This window comes from Cucumis melo, chromosome 1 (genome assembly GCF_025177605.1).
Source record: "Cucumis melo cultivar AY chromosome 1, USDA_Cmelo_AY_1.0, whole genome shotgun sequence".
Lineage (NCBI taxonomy): Eukaryota > Viridiplantae > Streptophyta > Magnoliopsida > Cucurbitales > Cucurbitaceae > Cucumis > Cucumis melo.
Genome location: NC_066857.1, coordinates 6737496 through 6759333, shown reverse-complemented (window position 1 = coordinate 6759333; position 21838 = coordinate 6737496). Strand labels below are relative to the sequence as shown.

At 35.4% G+C, this 21838-nt stretch overlaps 3 protein-coding genes and 1 long non-coding RNA gene across 5 annotated transcripts; 2 read left to right on the top strand and 2 right to left on the bottom strand.

Annotated features, from left to right (window-relative positions):
* The first annotated feature begins 333 nt into the window (after positions 1-333).
* LOC103500082 (eukaryotic translation initiation factor 3 subunit B-like) lies at positions 334-5153 on the top strand. Of its 2 annotated transcripts, XM_008463278.3 has the most exons (12): positions 334-652; positions 749-924; positions 1083-1320; positions 2013-2159; positions 2371-2499; positions 2667-2795; positions 2881-2964; positions 3057-3181; positions 3296-3494; positions 3575-4107; positions 4212-4320; positions 4594-5153. In XM_008463278.3, exons 2-12 carry the CDS (start codon positions 803-805, stop codon positions 4933-4935), a joined length of 2157 nt encoding a protein of 718 aa, XP_008461500.1. In that variant the 5' UTR covers positions 334-652; positions 749-802; the 3' UTR covers positions 4936-5153. The 2 variants fall into 2 exon arrangements, with proteins under 2 accessions (XP_008461500.1, XP_050942047.1); XM_051086090.1 differs by lacking the exons at positions 334-652; positions 749-924 and having other exon boundaries at positions 1184-1320; positions 2002-2159.
* Positions 5154-6114: 961 nt separating this feature from the next.
* Positions 6115-13867, top strand: LOC127149851 (uncharacterized). Its single transcript, XR_007821640.1, has 4 exons — positions 6115-6794; positions 6888-6962; positions 7042-7101; positions 13718-13867. It is a non-coding gene; the product is annotated as an uncharacterized LOC127149851 (long non-coding RNA).
* Positions 9354-10916, bottom strand: LOC103500083 (glutelin type-D 1-like). The gene is made up of 2 exons (XM_008463280.3): positions 10564-10916; positions 9354-10398 (listed from the first exon to the last, which is right to left on the bottom strand). Exons 1-2 carry the CDS (start codon positions 10757-10759, stop codon positions 9524-9526), a joined length of 1071 nt encoding a protein of 356 aa, XP_008461502.1. The 5' UTR covers positions 10760-10916; the 3' UTR covers positions 9354-9523.
* A 1659-nt stretch (positions 13868-15526) lies between the features above and the next one.
* Positions 15527-18709, bottom strand: LOC103500084 (40S ribosomal protein S4-3-like). The gene is made up of 5 exons (XM_008463281.3): positions 18429-18709; positions 18140-18217; positions 17860-18040; positions 17117-17214; positions 15527-16106 (listed from the first exon to the last, which is right to left on the bottom strand). Exons 1-5 carry the CDS (start codon positions 18429-18431, stop codon positions 15672-15674), a joined length of 795 nt encoding a protein of 264 aa, XP_008461503.1. The 5' UTR covers positions 18432-18709; the 3' UTR covers positions 15527-15671.
* Positions 18710-21838: the final 3129 nt, after the last annotated feature.

Sequence of the window (21838 nt, the reverse complement as noted above, 5' to 3'; positions counted from 1 at the left end):
GTATTTTTTTTTATTAAATTAGATCATAATGTTTAGTAGTTTTTTCTGGTAATTTGACTTAAGTATAAACATTTTTCTGTACGTGACAAACCAAACAGAATTAATAAACACTCAAAAAAGATGTAACCAAACATGTAACTATTTAAATTTTAAACTTATTTTCAAGAAAGCATTTTGAAATGTATTTTTGAAAAATATTTTTTTATAGATAATTCAAACATATTTGTAAAACACGAAATGTATTTTTGAAAAATATTTTTTTTATAGATAATCCAAACATATCTGTAAAAAAAAAATAAATAAAAACAAAAAACTATGCTATAGAAATTGAACTTTTTTTTTTTTTTTCTTTTTTCAGTTTTCTTTTCTCGCCCTTTTCTTTCTAATTTTCTTTAGTCATTCTTTCTTATCTCTCTCTTTTCCTAAACCCTATTTCCCCATCAGCCACCTCTCCCCCTCCCGCTAACCAGCCTACTCACTTCGACCCCGCCGCTCGCCGTTTCTCCTCGACACCGTCTCGTAGATTGCCACCGCACCCCGATTCTCAGCTGTTGAACCCTCAGTCGGCCCTCTCGGTGCAGCATTCTGCATCTGGCCGTCGCCGATTTGCTTTGCTCTTTAACACTGGCATCTCTCTACTCTTTTCATAATTGTCAGTCCTTTTCCCTCTCCTTTTCAATATATTTTCATAAATTTTGTTTCTTTGTTACGAAGATATCTTAGGGTACGTGAATTTAAATTCTCGCAGTGGAAGATCTCGTATTCACTCGAATCTTGCGCTGACAGAGCTAGTTAGTTCGTCATGGCAGACGTGGTACTGATGAAGGAGATCGAGGAAACGGCTGGTCGGCTTGGGATAGATCTCTCCCAAGTTGATTTTGACGCTATTCGTCTCCCTCCTGGCGAGGATTTCGGAATCATTAGGTTAAAGCTTAGATTTTGTATCTTAATTCTCATTTTCTGCGCTCTCCAGGGCTTTAAACTGCTTTTATTTGATTACAAGCATGATGGGTTTTTAGTTTCTTTTCTGGTTTTTCCATTCCGTGGCTCATATTCCTTAATTTTTCTGCAATTATGTATAGTGATGATGAAGAGGTTCTGCAAGAGGAGAGTCTAGAGTTTGATTCTGGGTTCGGAAACATTATAGTTGTTGACAATCTTCCGGTTGTTCCTCCGGAGAAGTTTGAGAAGCTAGAAGGTGTTGTTCGTAAAATTTTTGGACAAATTGGAGTAATTAAGGATGATGGTCTATGGATGCCTGTTGACCATACTACGCAGAAAACTTTAGGTTACTGCTTTATTGAGTACGGCACTCCACAGGTACTTTCTTATTATCTCACGCACTCCCGTGTTGTTTCTTCTAAATTTTCTTTGAAACCTCATATATTTATCATATCGAAATATATGTTCAATAATATTATGAAGAAATAATGTTTATAGTATAAATCTTGTTTAAGATACCATGAAAGGCTCCTATCTTTGTCAGTCCATCAATTGTTATGGTGCACTACACCTCCCTTTTACCATCAACCTATCTCCCATTTAAAGGTGGAATATTTCTATACTATAGAGGAAGTTTGATGTCCATGAATGAATGTGCTCATTCGACTTAACTTGTTATGACCATTTCCTAAATTCCTAATCTCTCGTTGTCTTTGGATACGAGTACTATTTTTGCATAGCATTAGTGGTATGTGGTAAATATACCTTGTTAGAGTGTTATTGAAATATGAACTTTCTAGCGTTCAGAAAGCGTGCACTATGTACGATAGTTTGATTTTGATATTCTGGATTATCACTAGACATGCATTTCATTTTCATCCAAGAATATGTTTACCTTCATGGCATTCTGTTCCTACATGTTTTGTTACTATAGTTGTTTTTACACACTGCCGTGCTTCCAGGCTTTTTGTTGTATGTGTGTACTGTGTACAATCTCATTCGTCTTGTGTGTAATACTGTAGTTATGATGTATGAATTGAGTATCTTATTTAATTTCAGTTATATTGTAGGAGGCTGAGCTTGCCAAAGAGAAGACTGATGGGTACAAGCTGGATAGAGCACATATTTTCACCGTGAACATGTTTGAGGACTTCGACAGGTTTATGAAAGTCCCAGATGAGTGGGCCCCTCCTGAAGTTAGCCCGTATACTCCTGGGGTAAACTATCTGCAATTTTACTTTGTTTTGCATCTTCTCTGCTTCATGTGATATGTTTTTCTGTGAGGTGTTTATGGATAATGTGAAGGCTATTTGGGAAATTTGGTTAACTGAACGCTAGAATTTATTTGGGAGAAAAGAACTATGGGAGGTTATGTATCAAATGGTGCTATTGTGGAAGCATGATACTATTTACTTCTGAACATTTCAGGAAAATCTTCAACAGTGGCTAACTGATGAAAAAGCACGGGATCAGTTTGTTATTCGTGCTGGTTCTGACACTGAGGTATTCTGGAATGATGCTAGGCATTTGAAGCCTGAGCCTGTCTACAAGCGTACAGTAAGTTTCCTGGAGCCTGTATTGAGTGTTAACCGTGTTTTCATAACTCTGTCCTTGTTAGACTGTTTGGTTGTTGTTGGTATATATATATACAATATTAATAGCTCTTGGGGATCTTTGCTCTTGGGTTCTTAACCCCAGCTTCATCAAGTATTTTTCTGCTACAGTTCTGGACCGAGAGTTTTGTGCAGTGGTCCTCATTGGGAACCTACCTAGCAACAATTCACCGACAGGGTGCTGCAGTTTGGGGTGGAGCAGGTACCTTTAACCGTTTGATGCGCTTTGCCCATCAACAGGTTTGTTATTGTTTATCACTCCAAACCTTCTGCCAGTGCTTGCCGACACCCCTTAGGCCTTATAATTTTGATATATTAAATGCAGGTTAAGTTAATTGATTTCTCTCCAGGTGAGAAATATCTAGTAACTTACAGCAGCCATGAACCCAGCAATCCACGTGATGCTAATGTAAGTTTTCTTTCCCTTCTTATTCTTAGTTTTTATTTGAATTGACAAAATGGTTAACACTTTCGCTCATTGCTGATTCCATGTTCTTTCAGAGGATTGTGATCAATATTTTTGATGTGAGAACTGGAAAAGTGATGAGAGATTTCAAGGGAAGTCCTGATGATTTTGCCATTGGAGGAACTGGTGGTGTTGCTGGGGTATCTTGGCCTGTTTTCAGGTGTTTATGTCTGTCATGGATATGCTATTCTGTCTTGGTTCTTTTCCGGCTTGTCAAGTTGGTCAGAATGTTTTCTTCTTGCTGATGATATGAATGTAATTGTTGTTTTGGCAGGTGGGGTGGTGGTAAAGATGATAAATACTTTGCCAGGATTGGAAAGAATGTGATTTCAGTCTATGAAACAGAGACGTTCTCCCTTATTGACAAAAAGTCTTTGAAGGTTGAAAATGTTATGGATTTTTGCTGGTCCCCTACAGATCCCATTATTGCACTATTTGTTCCTGAGCTAGGTGGTGGGAACCAACCTGCTAGGGTGAGTACTCTGCTGCTTGTGTCACTATTCTTTTACCTTCGAATTTAAAATTTTTTCAATTAGCTTCTTTCGTTTCCTAGGTGAGTCTTGTCCAAATCCCTAGCAAGGAGGAGTTGAGACAGAAAAATCTTTTCAGTGTTAGCGATTGCAAAATGTACTGGCAAAGCAATGGGGATTATCTTGCCGTCAAGGTTGATAGATATACAAAGACAAAGAAAAGCACATACACAGGGTTTGAGCTTTTCCGTATAAAAGAGCGGGATATTCCCATTGAAGTGTTGGAGCTTGAGAATAAGAATGACAAGATCATTGCCTTTGCTTGGGAGCCAAAGGGGCACAGATTTGCAGTTATTCATGGTGACAACCCAAGGCCAGATATTAGCTTTTACTCTATGCGAAGCACAAACAACAGTGGCCGAGTGTCGAAACTTACAACTCTCAAAGGAAAGCAGGCCAATGCTCTTTTCTGGTCACCTGCAGGACGGTTCATTATTCTTGCTGGTCTGAAAGGTTTCAATGGACAGTTGGAATTCTACAATGTCGATGAGCTGGAGACAATGGCTACAGCAGAGCATTTCATGGCTACTGATATTGAATGGGATCCTACTGGAAGGTAATTTAGGCGTCATCCTTATCTGCACATTTTTCTTAGATTGCATCGGAGTGTTTTGCCTTGTGGTTACAGCAGCTGAGTTGGTCTTGTTTACATCGGTACAGGTACGTTGCAACTGCTGTAACTTCAGTCCATGAGATGGAAAATGGTTTCAACATTTGGTCCTTTAATGGAAAACTCCTCTATCGAATCTTGAAGGATCATTTCTTTCAGGTAACTTATATATTTATAATGTGCAATTCATGTGTGTTCTCAATTATTGAAAATGATCGACAAATATTAAGCTAGTAACCACCCTTTATGGTAAACTCAGTTGGAAGATTTATTATTTATTTGGGCTGTATATTTGTAATCTTGCTGTAGAGAAGGTACTTTGATGGTCATTCATGAATGTGTATGCTTGCAAAAATTAGATTAGTTTCTTGAACATGACAAAGTCCTTTGAGTTATCTTTGAACGCCCTGATTTTCTAATGGCTTGCAACAGTTTGCATGGCGGCCGAGGCCACCATCCTTCTTGAGTCCAGAAAAAGAGGAAGAGATAGCAAAGAATTTGAAGAAGTACAGCAAGAAGTACGAGGCTGAAGATCAGGACGTATCCATGCTATTGAGTGAGCAGGAGCGTGAGAGACGAAGAATGTTGAAGGATGAGTGGGACAAGTGGGTAAATGAATGGAAGAGATTGCACGAAGAAGAGAAGTTGTTACGGCAGAAGCTGCGGGATGGCGAAGCCAGTGATGAAGAAGAGGAATATGAAGCCAAAGAAGTCGAAGTTGAAGAGATTTTGGATGTATCGGAGGAAGTTTTGTCCTTTGATTTTGGGCAGTAAATGCGGTGCTTAACATAAATAACCTTATTGCATGCATGAAATTATTAGACCTCATGACCCGTGGCCCTTCCCCATCTCTCAAATGCACAACTTGGGAATTTTTCCTTCTCCCTTTAAAATTTAAAATTTAAAATTTTTGTATGCTTTTTATTTGATTGTTATTACTATTATCTCATGTTATTAACTTGTTCACATCAGTTATAAAATATATTTTCTCCCGTTTAGCTTCTTTTAGCTCCTTTAGCTCAAAAGGTAAGACCTTCAACCAGAAAGCTTCTCGCTCAACTGCGAATCCCTGTTGGGGCAGCGTGGAATGTAATATCTGTGACACTATGCCATAACCATGTGAATAGGGGTGTATTTCTTTGGGTTGCATATGTTGTGAGGTTAGAGTTTGGATGAGAGAATGGAGATGAGTTTGGTTGGGTGATTTGAAAAATAAGAATCTAAAATATAAGGAATTTCTTAAAAAGTTTGAGTTAGTATTTTTATTTCTAATATTCTTTTTTTCCCTTTGTAAAGTATCACATGATAAGATTGGCATATATAAAGAATCAATGAAAGCACAACGGAAAGTAGTAGTTCTTGGTCTTTTTCTTTCAGATTCTCTTTCGAGTATGTTTACATTTTGGCCATTAAAACGAAAAAAAAAATTGAAAGTCGAGAGCATTTAACATTTTCCTATGATTGCATAAACCTTTATTTATAATTATTTTAATAAAATATAAAAGCTCAACGTATTGAAATGATTAAAACCACTATTATTTGTCTATATTTCAAAATATAATTTAACATCTTATATGTAACGTCCCAACAAAATTGATTTTTATTTATTATTATTTTTAAGTGTGGTTATGGAAATTTCGAATTTATTTGAGGAAATTTATCATTTTGATTTGTGATTAATCAAGGTTTAGAGGCATAATTATTTTGATTTGGATAATTAAATTGGTAAGGTTGTTTGTTGAGGATAAAATAATTGAGTTAAGCTAATGTGATATTTTAGTTGGAAAAGATTAGATATATTTTTTTTAAAGGGGATGTTGTGATTGGATGATTTTTGAAAATTAAGATATTGGGAGTTTTAATTGGAGAGAGAGAAAGTTTGTTGGTTTTGAATTAATTGAAGGGAAAAGAAAGAGGGAATTTATCTTCTCCTTAAATGAGCCTTGGGACCCGTGTACCAAAAGTAGAACTTTTTGGAAAAGAAAAGAGAGAGCAACCTAAAGAAATTTTGGAAGAAAAAAAAACCCTAGCAAGTGCTGCCGCCGCCGTCCGCCGTCGCTGAGCGCCGCCTTCAGCCAGAAAACCGCGTCGGACGTCCCTGCAGATCAGCCGACCCGCGTCGTCAGCCGCCCGAGTCCGGAAGCCGTGCACCGCGCCCCGTCGCACGACCCGTCGCATCTCTGCCCCGCGCTCAAACGAACTCCTGTCGAGCGTCGCGTCTCCTCCGCCTGCACTCCGTCGCCCGAGCCGGAGACTCGACCCGCATCACCCCTTCACGACCCGAGCCGCGCCTTCTGCCGCAGCCAATCCACGTTTTCGACCCGAACAAGAGACGCGCGCCTTCGACCCAGAACCCGACCCCTGCAGCCGCTCCGCGCCGTTAAGCCGCGCCCGCGTGCACCCGCAAGCTGAGCCCCGCCTCCCTTCTACCACAAGCCGAGTCGCGCCTCCCTTCTACCGCAAGTCGAGCCGCACGCGCGCAGCACCTGCACTTGAGCCAAGTCGGGCCTGCGCACGAGCCGAGCGGTGCCTGCGCCCAATCCGAGCGATCCCTACTTTTCCAGCCGAGCCGCCAAGCCTTTTGAGCCACCTAATTTTTGGTCATTTCCCCAAGTGTCAGTGATAAGTTTTTGGTAAGTCAAATGGGTTTCTTCGCATACCCAGCCGAGACTTGAATTTCAACCTAAATAATTTAAATTGGACTAAATTAAATTATTTCTTTTAAGGAACACCTTGGACCAATTGACTTGGAGCGTTGGACTTCTTCAGCAAGGGCACAAGCGTTGCAACCTCAACCTAGGGTAAGTTGTCTCAACTACATTTTTGGGTCTTGGGTCATTTGGCGAGTTAATCATGAAAGTTGACGTATTGAACATTTAGGACCACGCTGCTTGGAAAGCACATTGTCTGGCTGTTAGGACTCGTCGAGCAAATCTCCAGGTAAGAGATTTCTACTACTAGTTCTGTGATTAGAACCATGAGACCGCATACACCTCCAGTTATGCATGTTAAGGACTAGACTGTATAACACATGTAATTAATGAGAGCATGCTGTGATTGATGATGTGGTTATATGATGGCATGGTAATGTGATGACTGACTTGTTGTAACTGTATGTTGGATATTGTGATGAGATGTGAGATGATGATTAGACTGATATGATTACATGATGATGTTATGTATATGTATGTTATGGTTAGGATACCTGTTAGCTTAGCCTATTAGAGTCGTACCTGCATGGGTGTCCTTCGGGATCACCACCTATTTAGGACTGCGCAGTCCGACCGGACGCCAGTCTAGCATGGATATAGATATGATTCGAGTGATTCGAAGGGATCCTCGCAGCCCGATTGTCTTAGTGCTCTCCCGGGTTCACTACAGACCAGTATGTCCTAGGTGCTCCCCGGGACACCGAAGACCAGATTTTCGTTCCTACGGGAGCGCATGTTGCACGTGTTCGGGAACGTGCCAGAGATTGGGTACCATTTTCAGCACTCTAATAGGAAGCTAACAGGCACCTAGTGGGACTAGTAGTAGGTCCTTTACTGAGTATTTTATACTCACTCTTTACATGTCTTCCGCTTACACCCCGTTTTAGACATTTAGTACTTGAGTTTTATTTTTCTTCCTTATTTACTATTTCATTTCTTTAAAAGTAGATAGGCCCGAGTAGGATTTTAAATTTTTATTTATATTTTGCACGTTACCCTGATTTGATTTTATAAACAAAATTCTGAGGTTTTATTTGTTTTCACTAAACTTTATGACTTAAATCATGTTATTTACATTTAGTAATGATTTCGGCTCAGTATAAGGAGTTGGGTCATTACACTATATATATATATATAATAAAAAAGATGTATCAAAACACAAAATTTATTATACTTTAAGTTTTTTTTTTTATTATTTTGTGTAGATATTTTGTTTCTATTTTTTAAAATTTCTTAATAAAATATATATAGCACTGATAAATTTGTAAAAGAAGTAAATGTTTTAAATTGTAGATTTTAGACCTAACTTAAATTAAAAGAATTGGATGCACAGGCATAATTAGGTTTTGTTTTTCTGGGGAATCGAATTCAAATAAGCATATTGATGTAAAGAATCAAAATCCCAATCTGATTGGAATCCCAAAAGGCTATATTAATTTGTCTCTCTGTTATTATACATAAAAATATATATTATTTTCATCACAGAAAAGATAACCTGTAATAGAACCAGATAATTACTTAATTTTTCATATGATTCCAACCCTAATCCAAATTTGTCACCCTTTTTTTTCCCAAATTCACTTTCAAGAAGCAAAATTTTTAGTTGATATTTAGTTTTCAGTTTTATACTTTATTTTATTTATCTTATATATTTATCTATTTTTCACTTGATTAGGTATATTTTCTAATTTTAAAAGAAGTATATATACAAAGTATCAATTTTAAAAAATAAATAAATAAATCATTTTTCTTAATATTTTTACAAATTAATTTCAACAAACCAATTTTATCATATACTAAACAATATTTTTAAATTTTAAAATATAAAAATAAAAATAAAAATAATTGAAAACCTAAATAGATTAAATTTCAAAGGGAGCGTAATTATGTTGAGTGTGAGAAATTTTACGTTTGGTTAAAATTTTAGTAATTTTGTGATATCAATAGGAAAGATCTAGTAGAATTATTGATTCAAACTTTTGTTTGAATGAATGTTGGGAAAGTATACCACCTAAATAAGTGGAGCGATTAACTTGGAAGGTGCTCACCCAAAAAATGGATGTAATTTTCACTAATTTTTGTGGGAAATTGTTCGAGTCCAACTCAAATAATTGAGTGAGTGTTGTTAGTAATGATGCTTTTTAAAGTCATTTGTAAATCAATTTTGAATTTTGATAGGGTAGTGAGTGATTAATCAAGTTTTAGCAGGTTAGTCTTAAATTGATATGAAATCATTTTTAGATTTTGTATAATTAAAATTAAGTTGATAAAAGCGAGTGGGGAAATTGTTAGAAAACTTGATAAAACCTTGGTGTTAACAATGATCGGAATTTTAACCTCAGAAAAGCCAAAAAAAAAAACAACCAAAGGTAATAATTTTATTAAAAATAATTCATAGTTGGTCCATAATTATTTTAAAGTGAGTTTTGATTATTATTACTTATAAAATTACAAAAGAAAAAAGAAAAACATCCCAACAAATTCGAATGGAAAAGGAAATCATATTATTGAATGTGATTCAACCTCCGAAGCTTACAACAAAGCCAGAAAAACAGAGCAAAATCTTCGGTAAATCTAACCTAATCAGAGGGAAAAGATTAAGAAAAAAAAAAAAAAAAAGATTTATTAGAAGAAGATGAAAACGAAATCTTCTAATTTGAAGGAGGGAAGAAGATCGCATCCGAAGACCTCTTGGAAGAGAAATTCTTCACCAAATCCGCCTCCACATTGAACGCTGCCTGAATAACTTCCGGCGACAGAGCTTTCCAGACGCCTATGCTACCTGCCAGGTGAGTGAAAACCGGATTCGGAGTGCTAATAATGGAGAACCACTCCATTCCTTCAGGATCTCCGATCTTCGATACCACGAAGAATCTTGGTACTATGAACAGATTCCCAGCTTTCACTCTTGTCTCCAGAACCTTCTTCCCGTCCACTCCTACAACCTCCGCTCTTCCACTTCCTTTCACGATGTATGTCACCTGCAATGCCGAATCGCAAGAGAATCCAGGCGAGCACATTGCACTTCCGTCCAAACGAACCAGATCGGCTCCCAATCCCACCTCTCCTACCAACGGGAGGTTCTTCGTGTTCAGAACCACAACTCGTCCTCCGTTCTTCACGTCAACATCCAATGGTGCTTCCTCACAGTTCAATGCCATTCCATTTCGGTGCTCCTTCTTCGGCTCTGGCATCTTAGTTCCTTCCTTTAGTTTCACAATTCCCGTTCCCGTTTGGTTTTTCACTAGAGATTTCACCGATGCCTCATCCATATCCCAAGCTCGTCCGACAAACTCCGTGGAGAAGCCAGTGAAAATTCCATTGGCACCGGTTAAGAAGAAATCAGTGAACTCACCTGATTTGTGAGCCTTCGATGTGTCGCCTAAGAACAGAACCACCAGATCAGTAGCTTCTTTGTTGAACCACCAAGTCACCACACCGAACGGAAGCGCAATCGCATCTCCTTTCTTGATTGCAATCACCTTCTCCTCCGATTCCGGTAGAATGATTCCGGCTACTCCACTACCTGAAAATTTCAGCACATCGATTAGATCCTTTTACTGAAATCAAACTTTGACCAACAAAAAAAATAGAAAAATAGATCCAAATAGATGAAATATGCATCTTAAGATCAAAAGAAACTTAAACAACAACAGCAGTTGATACACGATCAAGAAGATTGAAAAAGTACCTTGAAGAACATAAGCGACCTTGGCGGAATCAGAGTAACGAGGGAGAGCGAAACCATTTTTCTCGAGGGCGAGCTTGGAGGCGCCGATGTTTCCTTCACGGAGCATGGGAAGTTCCTTGGGAGACCAGGAATAATAGGAACCTCCATCACCGCCATAGATCTTCTTGGGCAATTGAGGAGTCAAATCGATTTCCATTGCTATAGAGAAGAATTAGAAGAAATGTGAAATGTGCTTTTTGAAAAAGAAGATTGGGGAGTGAATGATGAAATCTGAACTGTGAGAATCAATAATTTATAGAGAAACGGAAGGGAATATTTGGATAAACGTCGAATTCCAATAGGATTAGGAAATTTGTTAGGATTTCTTGTTTGTTTTTGACTCACGCTTCTACTAATTTTAGGAAAATTATTATACACCAATTTTTAAGTAAAAGTAAGTTAATTAATTTATTTCTTTTTTTTACACTAAATTAAATATATTTTTAAATTTTTCTATTAGAATAATGGGTTTTTCGAAATTAAAAAATATATATATATATATATATATATATTTCCACTTGATTTTCTATGTAAATATTTTGTCCATTTTTACGATTTCCGTTAGAATGAACAATAAATTTTCAGGGCATTGCAAGTGGAAACAAGTAATAAAATATGAATTATTGTAAATGTTTGGATGGTTAATATTGTTAGTAATTATCTATTAAAATCAATTTCGTAAATTTTTGGTTAATGAGTATATATTCATAGTAATTCAAAAAATGACTAAAATATAAGGGTCTTTTTCAAAATATAACACTAAAAGTTTTTTCTTTTTGGGTCCGTTTGTGAAATTTTCCTGGTAATAAGGGACCACAATGAAAGCAAATAGGTTTGAAGAATATTGGAAAAGAAGGGGAAAGCCAAAAAGTTTCACAAACTAACTCAAAAGGCAAAAGCTTTTCTATAAACTTATTTAACCCTTTTGCTATCTGAAATGTTATTTTATAAAAGATGAGAGATGAGAGATTGCATAGCCTAATTAAATGTCAGAACCGAACCTAAACCTAAAGTAAGAAGACAGCTAATAGTGTTGTTGTGAGACCCCAACGAGTAGTCAAAGTGCTCCTTCTCCCATTCTTCGAGTCTTTTTCTCTCCTTTAATTTTAAAGAGTGTTGAAAGCTCCTCTTCTTGGCATTGTGCCTCATGATCCTTCTCATTATTTAAATGTATCCTAACTCTTAAGTCGATGATATATTGTAGTGCTTTAAAGACCAAGGGCCAGCATAATCATAGTTACGAGAGTTTCCCTAGATATAACAAGATTCTTTTTCTTTTTATTTATTTATTTATTTTTTTCTTTTTTTGTTTTTCATGTTCACCTTGTCGTTGGGGGTGGATATAAGTTATGCAGTCCTTCGACTGCTCTTTCCTTCTAATAGGTTATAAGGAAAGAATCATTCTCCTCTCTTATGGTAAATCGAAGATTTTCCTATTCTCTTTGTTCATTTCAAACAATAAAAGTAAAGGTTGTTATGCTCTATCGTAGGAAAATGGCAAAAGTAAAGCTTATATAGGAATTAGTATTTGAAGTAAATTATAGAAAAACAAAAGAAAAGAGGAAAGGAAAAGAAATTAAAAGAAGTGAAAAAGAAAAAGAGAATTAATATATATATAAAAGTTAATGGGTTGTTAGTCGGTGAATTTACTTAAGAGGGTTTTGAAGCACCGCCGAGATCATTTCCTCATCTTTTCTCATAGATTTTCGAGTTGGAGACTAAGCTTAAGAGAAAGGAAGAAGAGTTTTCTGGAGATTGAGGGTGAAGAGGATAGGGGAATTTCAAGTTTGAACCACATCCTTAACAGATTTGAAATAGACAGCCCACGTCTAATGTTTTGGTGACCACGTAAAAGGAGACAGAAGTTGAGATCTATTAGGTTTGAAAGCTAACTCAAATTATAATAAAATTTATCGAGCATGCTTGAGCTAAAACTGATGTTAAGCTGATGAAAATTGAAGGAGAAGACAGCTTAAATGTATTTGTGTACGAATATGTGATATCTCTAGTCATTCGAGTAGCCCAAAGTGTAAAAAGAGGAATTAGAAGCTCTATGTCTGGAACACTTATTCAATTATCTACGACTTTTATGTAGATCCTTTAAGTCAAATATGACGAAGACATTCTGAAATCATTTTGGTTAAGAAATGAGTGAGATATGAGTATCTGAAGTTGGACTTCAAATTTGGAAACTTTAGGATTTAAATGGGAAGAGTTTGGTTTTACTCCTTAAGTTGGAATATATGTACGTCGTAGGATTAGAAAACCTAGGGTTCTGATAACGGTTATGGTTTGTTTGGCCGGTTAAGAAGAAATAGTCTAAGACTACAGACCAAAGATATAGCTACTGTGAGTGACAAAACGAATTATGAAAAAAATATTTCTAAACCTATAATGAACATGATTCCTGTGAATAGTTTTCAAGTATGAGTTTCAAGTTTAGAGGAATAGTTTTCAAGTATGAGTTTCAAGTTTAGATTTCTTGATGAGATTTATGACTGTTGAACTTCTAAAAGGTATTTGAGATAGTACTGATTTAAACAAAACATGATTTGTATTTAATAAGTATTTAGCTAAGATTTACAGTTTTCATGAACAAGCTAAATATGTTCATGTTTTAAGCAAGAAAGGTATAAGCAGACATGCTTGAAATGTTTACATTTAATTACTGAGTTTCCAATAACTACATCACTGAGATACTGAGCTTGAGGCTAGAGGATACCTTGTGCACACAAGTTATATTCCGTTATTGACATTGAGTGTACTCCAGATATTATCACGAGTGCTAGACATATCCCACGACGACAAATGGGAGTGCTGAGCGGACCCCACTCCATCGTAAAGCTAGAAACGTTGGTTGTACTGAGCGAGCTATACACATGTGAGCTAAACAGTTTTATAAACATGAAACGTATCGTTAGTGATTTATAAACATACTTGCTTAGTATTTGAGAAAGTTGTTTACATTAAAATTATAAGTTAGCCTTGCCTTATAGTTTTATCAATATGTTTGGAAAGTTTATCACATGCTAATTTATAAGAATATTTAATTTTATAAACCAGTTACTCATCGGCTTTATAAATCACTCTTTCAAAATGTTTTTCCACTTTCCAGGTATAAATCAAGTTCTCGGTGTTTGATATACTATCATAGTCTACTAGAAGCTCCCGATTTATTTTCAGTATGTGGGTGGAGTGTACATCGTCGCTGTATAGCCATATAAGTTTGGATTTTGTAAGCACTAAGTAAAGTGCGGGTAGTGAGTGTAGTCTTGTAAATTCTCATACTTCGATTGTAAATGTCTTTAGCAGGTTCTACAAATCTTGATGAGTTTTTAGTTTGGGCTACATTGTATAATTATTTTAAGTAGCATCAAGTTTTCGAAGTGTTGTGTTTGCATATTATGTGTGTCTCTCTTATATGAGAGTGGTATGTTTATCAGGTTAAGCTTTAAGCAACATCAGCAAGTATCATTAGAGGAGGACGGTGTCTATTGACTTCATGTCGTCTTTCGAGCTAAGAGTAGGTGGTTTAGGAGAGGAGTGACACATTATTTCGAGGAACCAAATAACGGGATCCAACCCTTCTTTTCGGTGTTTAATAAAGGTTGGGAGATCATTTAATAAAATTTGGATATTGTTTAATAAAATTTGAGCGACCGCTTAATAAAATTAGTTGGAAGATTGCTTAATAAAAGTTTGGAGATCGATCAATAAAAGTTGGAGATACTTTAACAAAGAATTATTAAATAATAATTTATTTAACGAATATTTTATTAAATAAAAATTTATTTGAGAAAGATTTATTTATTATAGATTTATAAAACGATATCCCAATTTTTATTAAACAATCTTCCAACTTTTATATCAAATAACCTCCCAACTTTTGCTTTTAACTTTTATTAAACAATCTCTTTTATTAAACGATCTTTTAATTCTTAGATCCCCTAATTTTGTTAAGCGATATTCCAATTTTTATTAAACGATCTCACAGCCGATCTCCCAATTTTTATAAAACCATATCTCAATTTTATTAAACAATCTCTCAATTTTTTATTAAGCGGTCCGTCAAATTTTATTAAAGGATATCCCAACTTTTATTATTCCAGGTTTTATTAAACCATCTTCCATCTCCTATTATCACGAATGTGAGGAAGAAAAATTTACATCTCTTCGTTTTTTATGGATCTTGCTCTACCAAAAGACAAGTTTATAGGAGAGAGAAAATAACTGAATGGTTTGTTAAGGATTTGAAGAGAGAGGATAAAAATAATATTTTATATGACAAAAAGGTCCCTCATGGATAAGTTTAATCATAAAAATGGTTTTGGGTTAGTTTGTGAAATTTTTTAGGAAAGCCACCTCAGTAGAAATAATGATATTAAATTAATAAAACATACCAAATCATCATTTTTCCATTACTTAGTTCTAAAACTTCAAAAACTAAATATAGAAACCAAAAATGCATTTTGTCCTATTTGTAATTTTATTCCAAAATTCGACAGAAGTATTAGTTGTGAAATTATCTTTTTCGTTTGTTTGTTTGGTTATCATGTAAAAACTTCCGTCATTTGTACCCTTCAAAATTTTCAAAATAACATTTCTATATAAATGGAACATGATTACAATTCTTTACGAGAATAAATTGAATAAAAATTTGCTTTTAATCACTCTCACACGTAGAAAGGGATTAGAGAGCAATTATTAATAACGCAATTCGACTTCAGGAAAGGCAATTTTCAACAAATTGTTGATTCCTATCCTTACATATCTCAAGCTAATCCCGGAAATTCCCTATTTTAAAACTCAAATATTTAATGCATAAGGCATTATTGTAATCTATTGTTAACAAAACGAATACAAGTCAGGATTTTTCCATTTACCAGAAAAACAAGTAACCCTCATGAAGAAAAGAGACTTGGAATGACAAAACCATAGCAGTAGCTTCACACAATTGCAGTAGAAATAACCAAGTACCAGCCTTTTTTAGATCTACTTAAGCAAAAAACAAAACAATTCAAGCAAAATCCGACCTTTCATCGATGACTACAGTTACAATACACCAAGTCTTAAGCAGTAACTGCGGCTTGGCTTGCCAGCCTCTTTCTGGCTTCTTCGATGATGGATAATTTAATACCCTTGCCCTTAGGTAGGGACACCCATGGCTTAGTCCCCTTACCAATAGTGAACACATTGCCCAGCCGAGTTGCAAATTCATGTCCAGTTGCATCCTGAATGTGGATTGTTTCAAAGCTTCCCTTATGCTTCTCCCTGTTCTTTATAACTCCAACCCTGCCTCTGTTTCTTCCACCAGTCACCATCACAACATTTCCTACATCAAACTTAATGAAATCAGCAATCTTGTTAGACTCAAGGTCTAGCTTGATAGTGTCGTTCGCCTTAATCAGAGGGTCAGGATAACGAATTGTGCGTCCATCAAAAGTGTTCAGATAAGGGATGCCCTTTTGCCCAAACTGCACTGAGCGAACTTTGCACAGCTTATACTGCAAAAAAATAATATGAAAGTCAACCTTTGAACCGTCCAATTATATCATGGACAACAAACAGTGTCCAGCATCTCCAGCCTGTTACTTCAGAAAGGAATCATACAAAAAAACCAAAAAATAGAAAAACCAAAAAATAGAAAAACCAAACCAATCTAAACCAATCTAATGGTTTGTTTGGTTTAGTTTTTAGTATCAAATTGGACTTCTTGGTTTGTATTGTTAAAAAACCAAAACATACTGGTTTGGTTCGGAATTTTGTGGGAAAAACCAATGAAAACCAAACTGAACCATATGGTAGATATATTACTAAAAATACATTCTTCAGTATCTTTTTGTATTATAATTATTATGGTGCATGAATATTTGTTCTTTAGAAAAAAAGACTAATTATTACGTACCATGCATGCTTTTTATTTAGAGAATAGTCAAAAAATAAGAAAACAAAAATGTCAAATTGCAATTTATAAAGAAAGAAATAGTCCAAATTTTAATTTAAATCTAGCAAAAATGAAATTCAAAACAAAGTGGAAAGAATAAAATTTGGAAGAAGAAATGAAAATGTCAAAAACAAAGAACCAAACCAATAATAAATCAATCCAAATAAAACCAATCCACTGATTTTGTCTTTTATTGGACACTGGTCTGGATACCTTATGTGTAAAATCGATCTGTTAGGTTTGGTTATTGGTTGGCTTCAAAACCGACAAAACCAAACCGTCTATCACCTCTAGTTCAAAGTCTTTTATTTCCCTACATAACCATCGCATGATAAGAATCTGAAAAGAGCATCTAACTTCAAAAAATCAAACTAACAAATGCAGAATGAATATAGAATACAATAATCCAACCAAACAAATGCTAAACCTCTCCCCTATAATTTATGAACCATCGATGCCAAAACCTCCTTTTTAATTGCATATAATTTTCTTTGAATCTAGTACACTTTATACAACAAGATTGTAATAAACAGCAGGTCAAAGGTCAATATCAGAAGAACAGTGGCTAACCTTAGCCTCTTCATCCCTAACTGAGTGTAGACGGAATCGACCTTTTGTGTCATAAAGAAGCCGGAAATTCTCATTTGTCTTGGGAATTGACAGAATGTCTAAAGAGGGAAACAGACAAAAATTAGTGATGTGCTTAAAATTATACACAAAGGCAACAAACAGAACAAACATGAAGCAACGTACATACAAAGCAGTTACAAGCAGGACATGTTTATGAGTCAATGATCAAACCATTTGAACATATCATCAATATCATTTTGTTCGCACTTGGTAATTTGGCAGGTAAAGTTATAGTTGCATTCCTAACTATTTGGCCCATTCCCATTCACAGACAACACTTTTAGAAGAAAAAGAACAGTTTGAAAAATAGCATCCTCCACTGAGAAGAATAGTTAAAAAATGCTAAACCAAAATGACGATAGAGAACTAACAGTCAAGCGACCAAAAATAAATAATATACAACTTATAAAACAAACTCCACCAACCATTAGGAATAGCCTAATATGAGAGCATGGAAAGCAATAGAACCAAAAGAAGACAATCCATATGGATGGATGAGTTATCACTCCATTATTTCCCCAATTCAGTTCATAAAATCAACAGCCAATTCCGAGAATAAAAAGATCAATTTAGCAAGCAATCTGTAACAACTTCTATAAAGGCACTAATGTAAAAGGGTCAGTATATATTGGATGATTTGAAATAAAACACTAATAAGGTTACAAAGTTTAAGACAAGCATACCCATGAAACCAGCAGGAAAAGTCTTATCAGTCCGGACCTTCCCATCGACCAAAACATGTCGTTGCATTAAAATTGCAATTACCTCACGGTATGTGAGAGCATATTTCAGCCGGTTCCTCAATATAAGGATCAAGGGGAGGCACTCCCTTGACTTATGAGGACCAGACGAAGGTTTGGGGGCCTACAAACAGATTAGAGAGTAAAACTAAATGTTGTAATGCCTAAACCCGGAAAGAAAAAGAAAATAAAAAATAATAATAAAACAACAAATTTGACTCACAAATGCACCACCAAGTTTGTCAAGCATCCAATGCTTTGGAGCATTGAGCCTCTTCAAATGCTTCTTCAGCCCTCTTGCCTGTCATAACCATAGGCATTAACTTCAGACAAAAAATTTATGTATATGGATTACCAAGACGGGAAAACACAAGCATAGACAAAGAAATCCAGAGAGCATAAGATAAAACAAGACATGATAATATAACAAAATGAACAGGTAATCCGAATCTGTAGAAGAAGGATAGAAAGAAGAATAGAATGGAAAAATGAATGAAAGGAAGATGATTGACCATATCTGATGAAAGAGCTAAAAGTCAGAGTCGGCGCCGGCGTTAGTGGGAGAGAAATAGGGTTTCTTACTGAAGGAGAGAGTGTTTGTGACAACGAAAACATAAACGCCTTCCGAGAGAGAGAGAGAGAGAGAGGAGGCTGTTAGAGATTTTTTTATTTTTTTCTTAATTTCAATATCTACGGTTAATTTTAGAAATATAGTGTTTTTTTTAAATTATTGACAAAAATATATTATGCTGAGAAGAAATAGCAAATATACTGTAGCTAGGCAAACTATTGTAAAAAATACAGTGATTTTTGAATTTTGGAAGTCATTGAAGTCGTATACCCACGAGTCCTCCCGTTCCTAAAGCATTTTCTCTCATACCATAGGCTTTTCACTGGCCTAGGCCGACCAATATAAAGGTGATGAAAGGTGATGGAAAGTGTACTAGATATTGTATTTGAATGAAGTTGTACGAGTAGGATAGGTTTTCATATCTCAACCAAAAAGTCTCGAACTAACTTTTCCCATAACATAGTCCACGGAGGAGAGAAAAGGAAGATTTGAAACAGTCAAGAGAATGCTCCATCATCTTCGATCTTGTGATAAAAAGAGTCAGACCATATGCGATCTAGTCTCAGATAGAGAATTAGTAATCTAAGTCTCACCTAGAGAGAAGCCCACCGGGGAAGATAAAAAGAAAATAGAGGAATGATCGATCCGTTGAGGTAGGAAAAGTAAAGAAGAGGTTCATATGAATGAAGAATAAAAAGAAAAAGAGGTCTCGATTGAAAGGAGAGAAAGCACATCAAAGAAGAAAGAAAGATCGAACGAGTCTGGAGGTTAATATGATATGGATTTCTGAGTCAAGAGGACATGTCTATCTATAAGCATTTTGACTTGCACTCCTTTTAAGAATGAGTTTTGCTTCGCCCCTCTCCTTTCAGTCTCAAATTCTTTGTCTTTTAGTGGAATAAGACTCCTAACGTCAATAAAAAAAAGCCTACAAGGTTCAGATGGTCTCATTGATAAGGAAGGAATTCATGAGTCCTTCGCTTTCAGAGTCCTAACCTTTGTATCCTCATTGATAAGGACAGAATTCATGTGTAAAGCAAATAATTAGAGATCCAACTCATCCTATCAAGTTTACGTTTTCAATTTACTACTCTTTTTTGTTGCAAAATATTAGTTTTTAGACTGATCTTCTTTCACGATAAAAGTGAAAAAATGACAGATTTTTCATTCTTTATTCAATGAGCTTTGAGCCTTTACTGCCATTTTATGAATTTTAGCTAATACCGTTCTGAATGACTTCTTTGGATTCTTTGCTATTGTCATACAATGTAAGAAGTTGGTTTTGAGTTGTTGAATAAGAAAATGGCAAAGCTTTTTGTTCAAGCTGTGTTAATCAATTTGGAATTAAAAAAATGAAAAGAAAGCAAAGGAAAAAGAAAACAAAAGTGAAATTATATATATATATATATATATATATATATATATATATATATATATATATTGCTTTTAAGAAGAGAATAAATAAAAGAAAGAAGGAAAGTGAAAAAATATCATTTGGCAATTTTTTTTCTTATTCATCTTCTCCATCGCCAAACGAAAGCTCTCTTCTCCCAAAGGGGAACATTAAGCTCAATTCAAATTCTGGACAGATTGAATTCATAGAGCCATCTTCTAGTTTTTGAGTCGATTTGAACTCCTCACAAAGAATTAAAAGGTGAGGTTTTTTTATTATTATTATTATTATTATTTGAAAAGTTCATTCAATTTCTAACAAGTTTTGTGAAGGAAGCATTAGCAGATTCTGATTTTTGATTGGTGTTTTTTGAAGAGGCATTCAGGTCATAAATTTTGGGTGATAATTGCTCTAGTTTTTCAAGTTGTTCAGATCGTAGAGAGGTAGTTAGAAGCTCTATTAGGTATGGTTTTAAAAGCTTATGAAATTTCCTACAATTTTTATGATGAAATTGTGAGCTACAAATGATTGGAAGTAAGCTTAATTTTAGGAACAACTAAGGGGATAGTAGAAGACTCGATTTTTTACTCTATTTGTTTCTGGCCATTTTTGGAACAATCTGTTGGGAATCTCATTTTCCCTCCTTCAAGTAAGTTGTAGAGGAGTTAAAAAAGAAGAGTTTGATATAAAGTACATTAATTTTGGTGAAGTATTGAGAAAGTTAGGAATGTTTGGAGTTAAGCTGTTAAATCTGAAAAATTCTTCATAAATTCTTTGGTCCTAACCCTTGTTTTTCCTCTCTTGTAAGTCAAGTCGCTTTCGCTTATCTTGACCCATCCAAAAGAAAGGTCCAGATGATAGGTTAATATGGATTTCTGACTCCTCCGGAGAAATGCTAGGAACAAAGAATTTGTAACCAGTCCTTTAGACCACTCAAAAACAAGAATTTTTAGAGGTCATCTAATACTAATATATAGGACGAAAGTAGTCAAAACAGCAGCAATTTACCAGAGGCCTAGGCAAAGGCTGGGCAGTAGTCTAGGTTTCAGTTCTTGTGGCTTTCGTTTGATCAGCAATTTCTGCTTTTGCATCTCAAGAAAAAAGGCTTTGAACTTTGGATTTCAATGACCAAATCTATTGATTTGGCCTGTTTTCTTCCTTCCCCTACCCTACTAACTAAATGGAAGAAAGCCTATACAAAGTCTGCAATAATCATGGGGGAAAAGACCCTGATGATAACTAATCAAAAGCGAGTAGACACAGAAGCTCGACAAGTTGGACGAAAGGGGATTGAATTCATTGTCCCTTCTTACAGTAGAAGGTTCGCAAGGTATTTTTATCTTGGTAGGCTTTCCTTTCCTAGGCTTTCGTATTTATTTGAGGTTTAGTAGGCTGCTCAAACTTGTTGATTTATTCCAATAAATCTTGATTTCTTTCTCATCAAAATCTTAACTCCTTCTCAACTCCTACGGAGCCTTGTTCATCATTTAGTCTCATTGATAAGGACATATTAACCTTTTTAAGTTGATTCCTAGGCTTTTCTCTCCAATCCTTATTTTTTGATTTCTTCCACTAAATCTTTCTGACTTAATAGTTAGGCTTTCCTTCCAATATCCGATTATTCTACTATCAAGCAGAAAGCCTATCTTTTGGAGTTCTCTTTTTTCTGACTGAACTTTCTTTTAGAGGACGTAGAAGGCTCCACTCTGTAGGACTTTCATTCACTTTTCCTTCCCTATAAATCAGAGGTTAGGAACCCCTGTTTATTTATTTTCTATAACTTTTTATATCCTTTTATTCTTTTTCCAAACCTTCCATAGTTTTTAAGAAAAATGGGGAGACTCGAATGAAAGGAGAGCGAGACTAAATCAATGAACAAGGGTTGAGACAGGAGTGTAACTCAGAATAGGAAGTTAATAAGGAATAGGACAAAGTAATTTCTAAATCAAGAGTTATGG

Coding starts and splice junctions, on each gene's coding strand:
- LOC103500082 (XM_008463278.3), top strand. CDS start 803: ATGGCAGACGTGGTACTGATGAAGGAGATCGAGGAAACGGCTGGTCGG. Junction 2,965..3,056: donor GCAATCCACGTGATGCTAAT/GTAAGTTTTCTT, acceptor ATGTTCTTTCAG/AGGATTGTGATCAATATTTT. Junction 3,182..3,295: donor GTATCTTGGCCTGTTTTCAG/GTGTTTATGTCT, acceptor TTGTTTTGGCAG/GTGGGGTGGTGGTAAAGATG.
- LOC103500083 (XM_008463280.3), bottom strand. CDS start 10,759: ATGGAAATCGATTTGACTCCTCAATTGCCCAAGAAGATCTATGGCGGT. Junction 10,399..10,563: donor GGTCGCTTATGTTCTTCAAG/GTACTTTTTCAA, acceptor TGAAATTTTCAG/GTAGTGGAGTAGCCGGAATC.
- LOC103500084 (XM_008463281.3), bottom strand. Junction 18,041..18,139: donor ACAAACTTGGTGGTGCATTT/GTGAGTCAAATT, acceptor ATCTGTTTGTAG/GCCCCCAAACCTTCGTCTGG. Junction 17,215..17,859: donor TTTTCCTGCTGGTTTCATGG/GTATGCTTGTCT, acceptor TTCCCTCTTTAG/ACATTCTGTCAATTCCCAAG.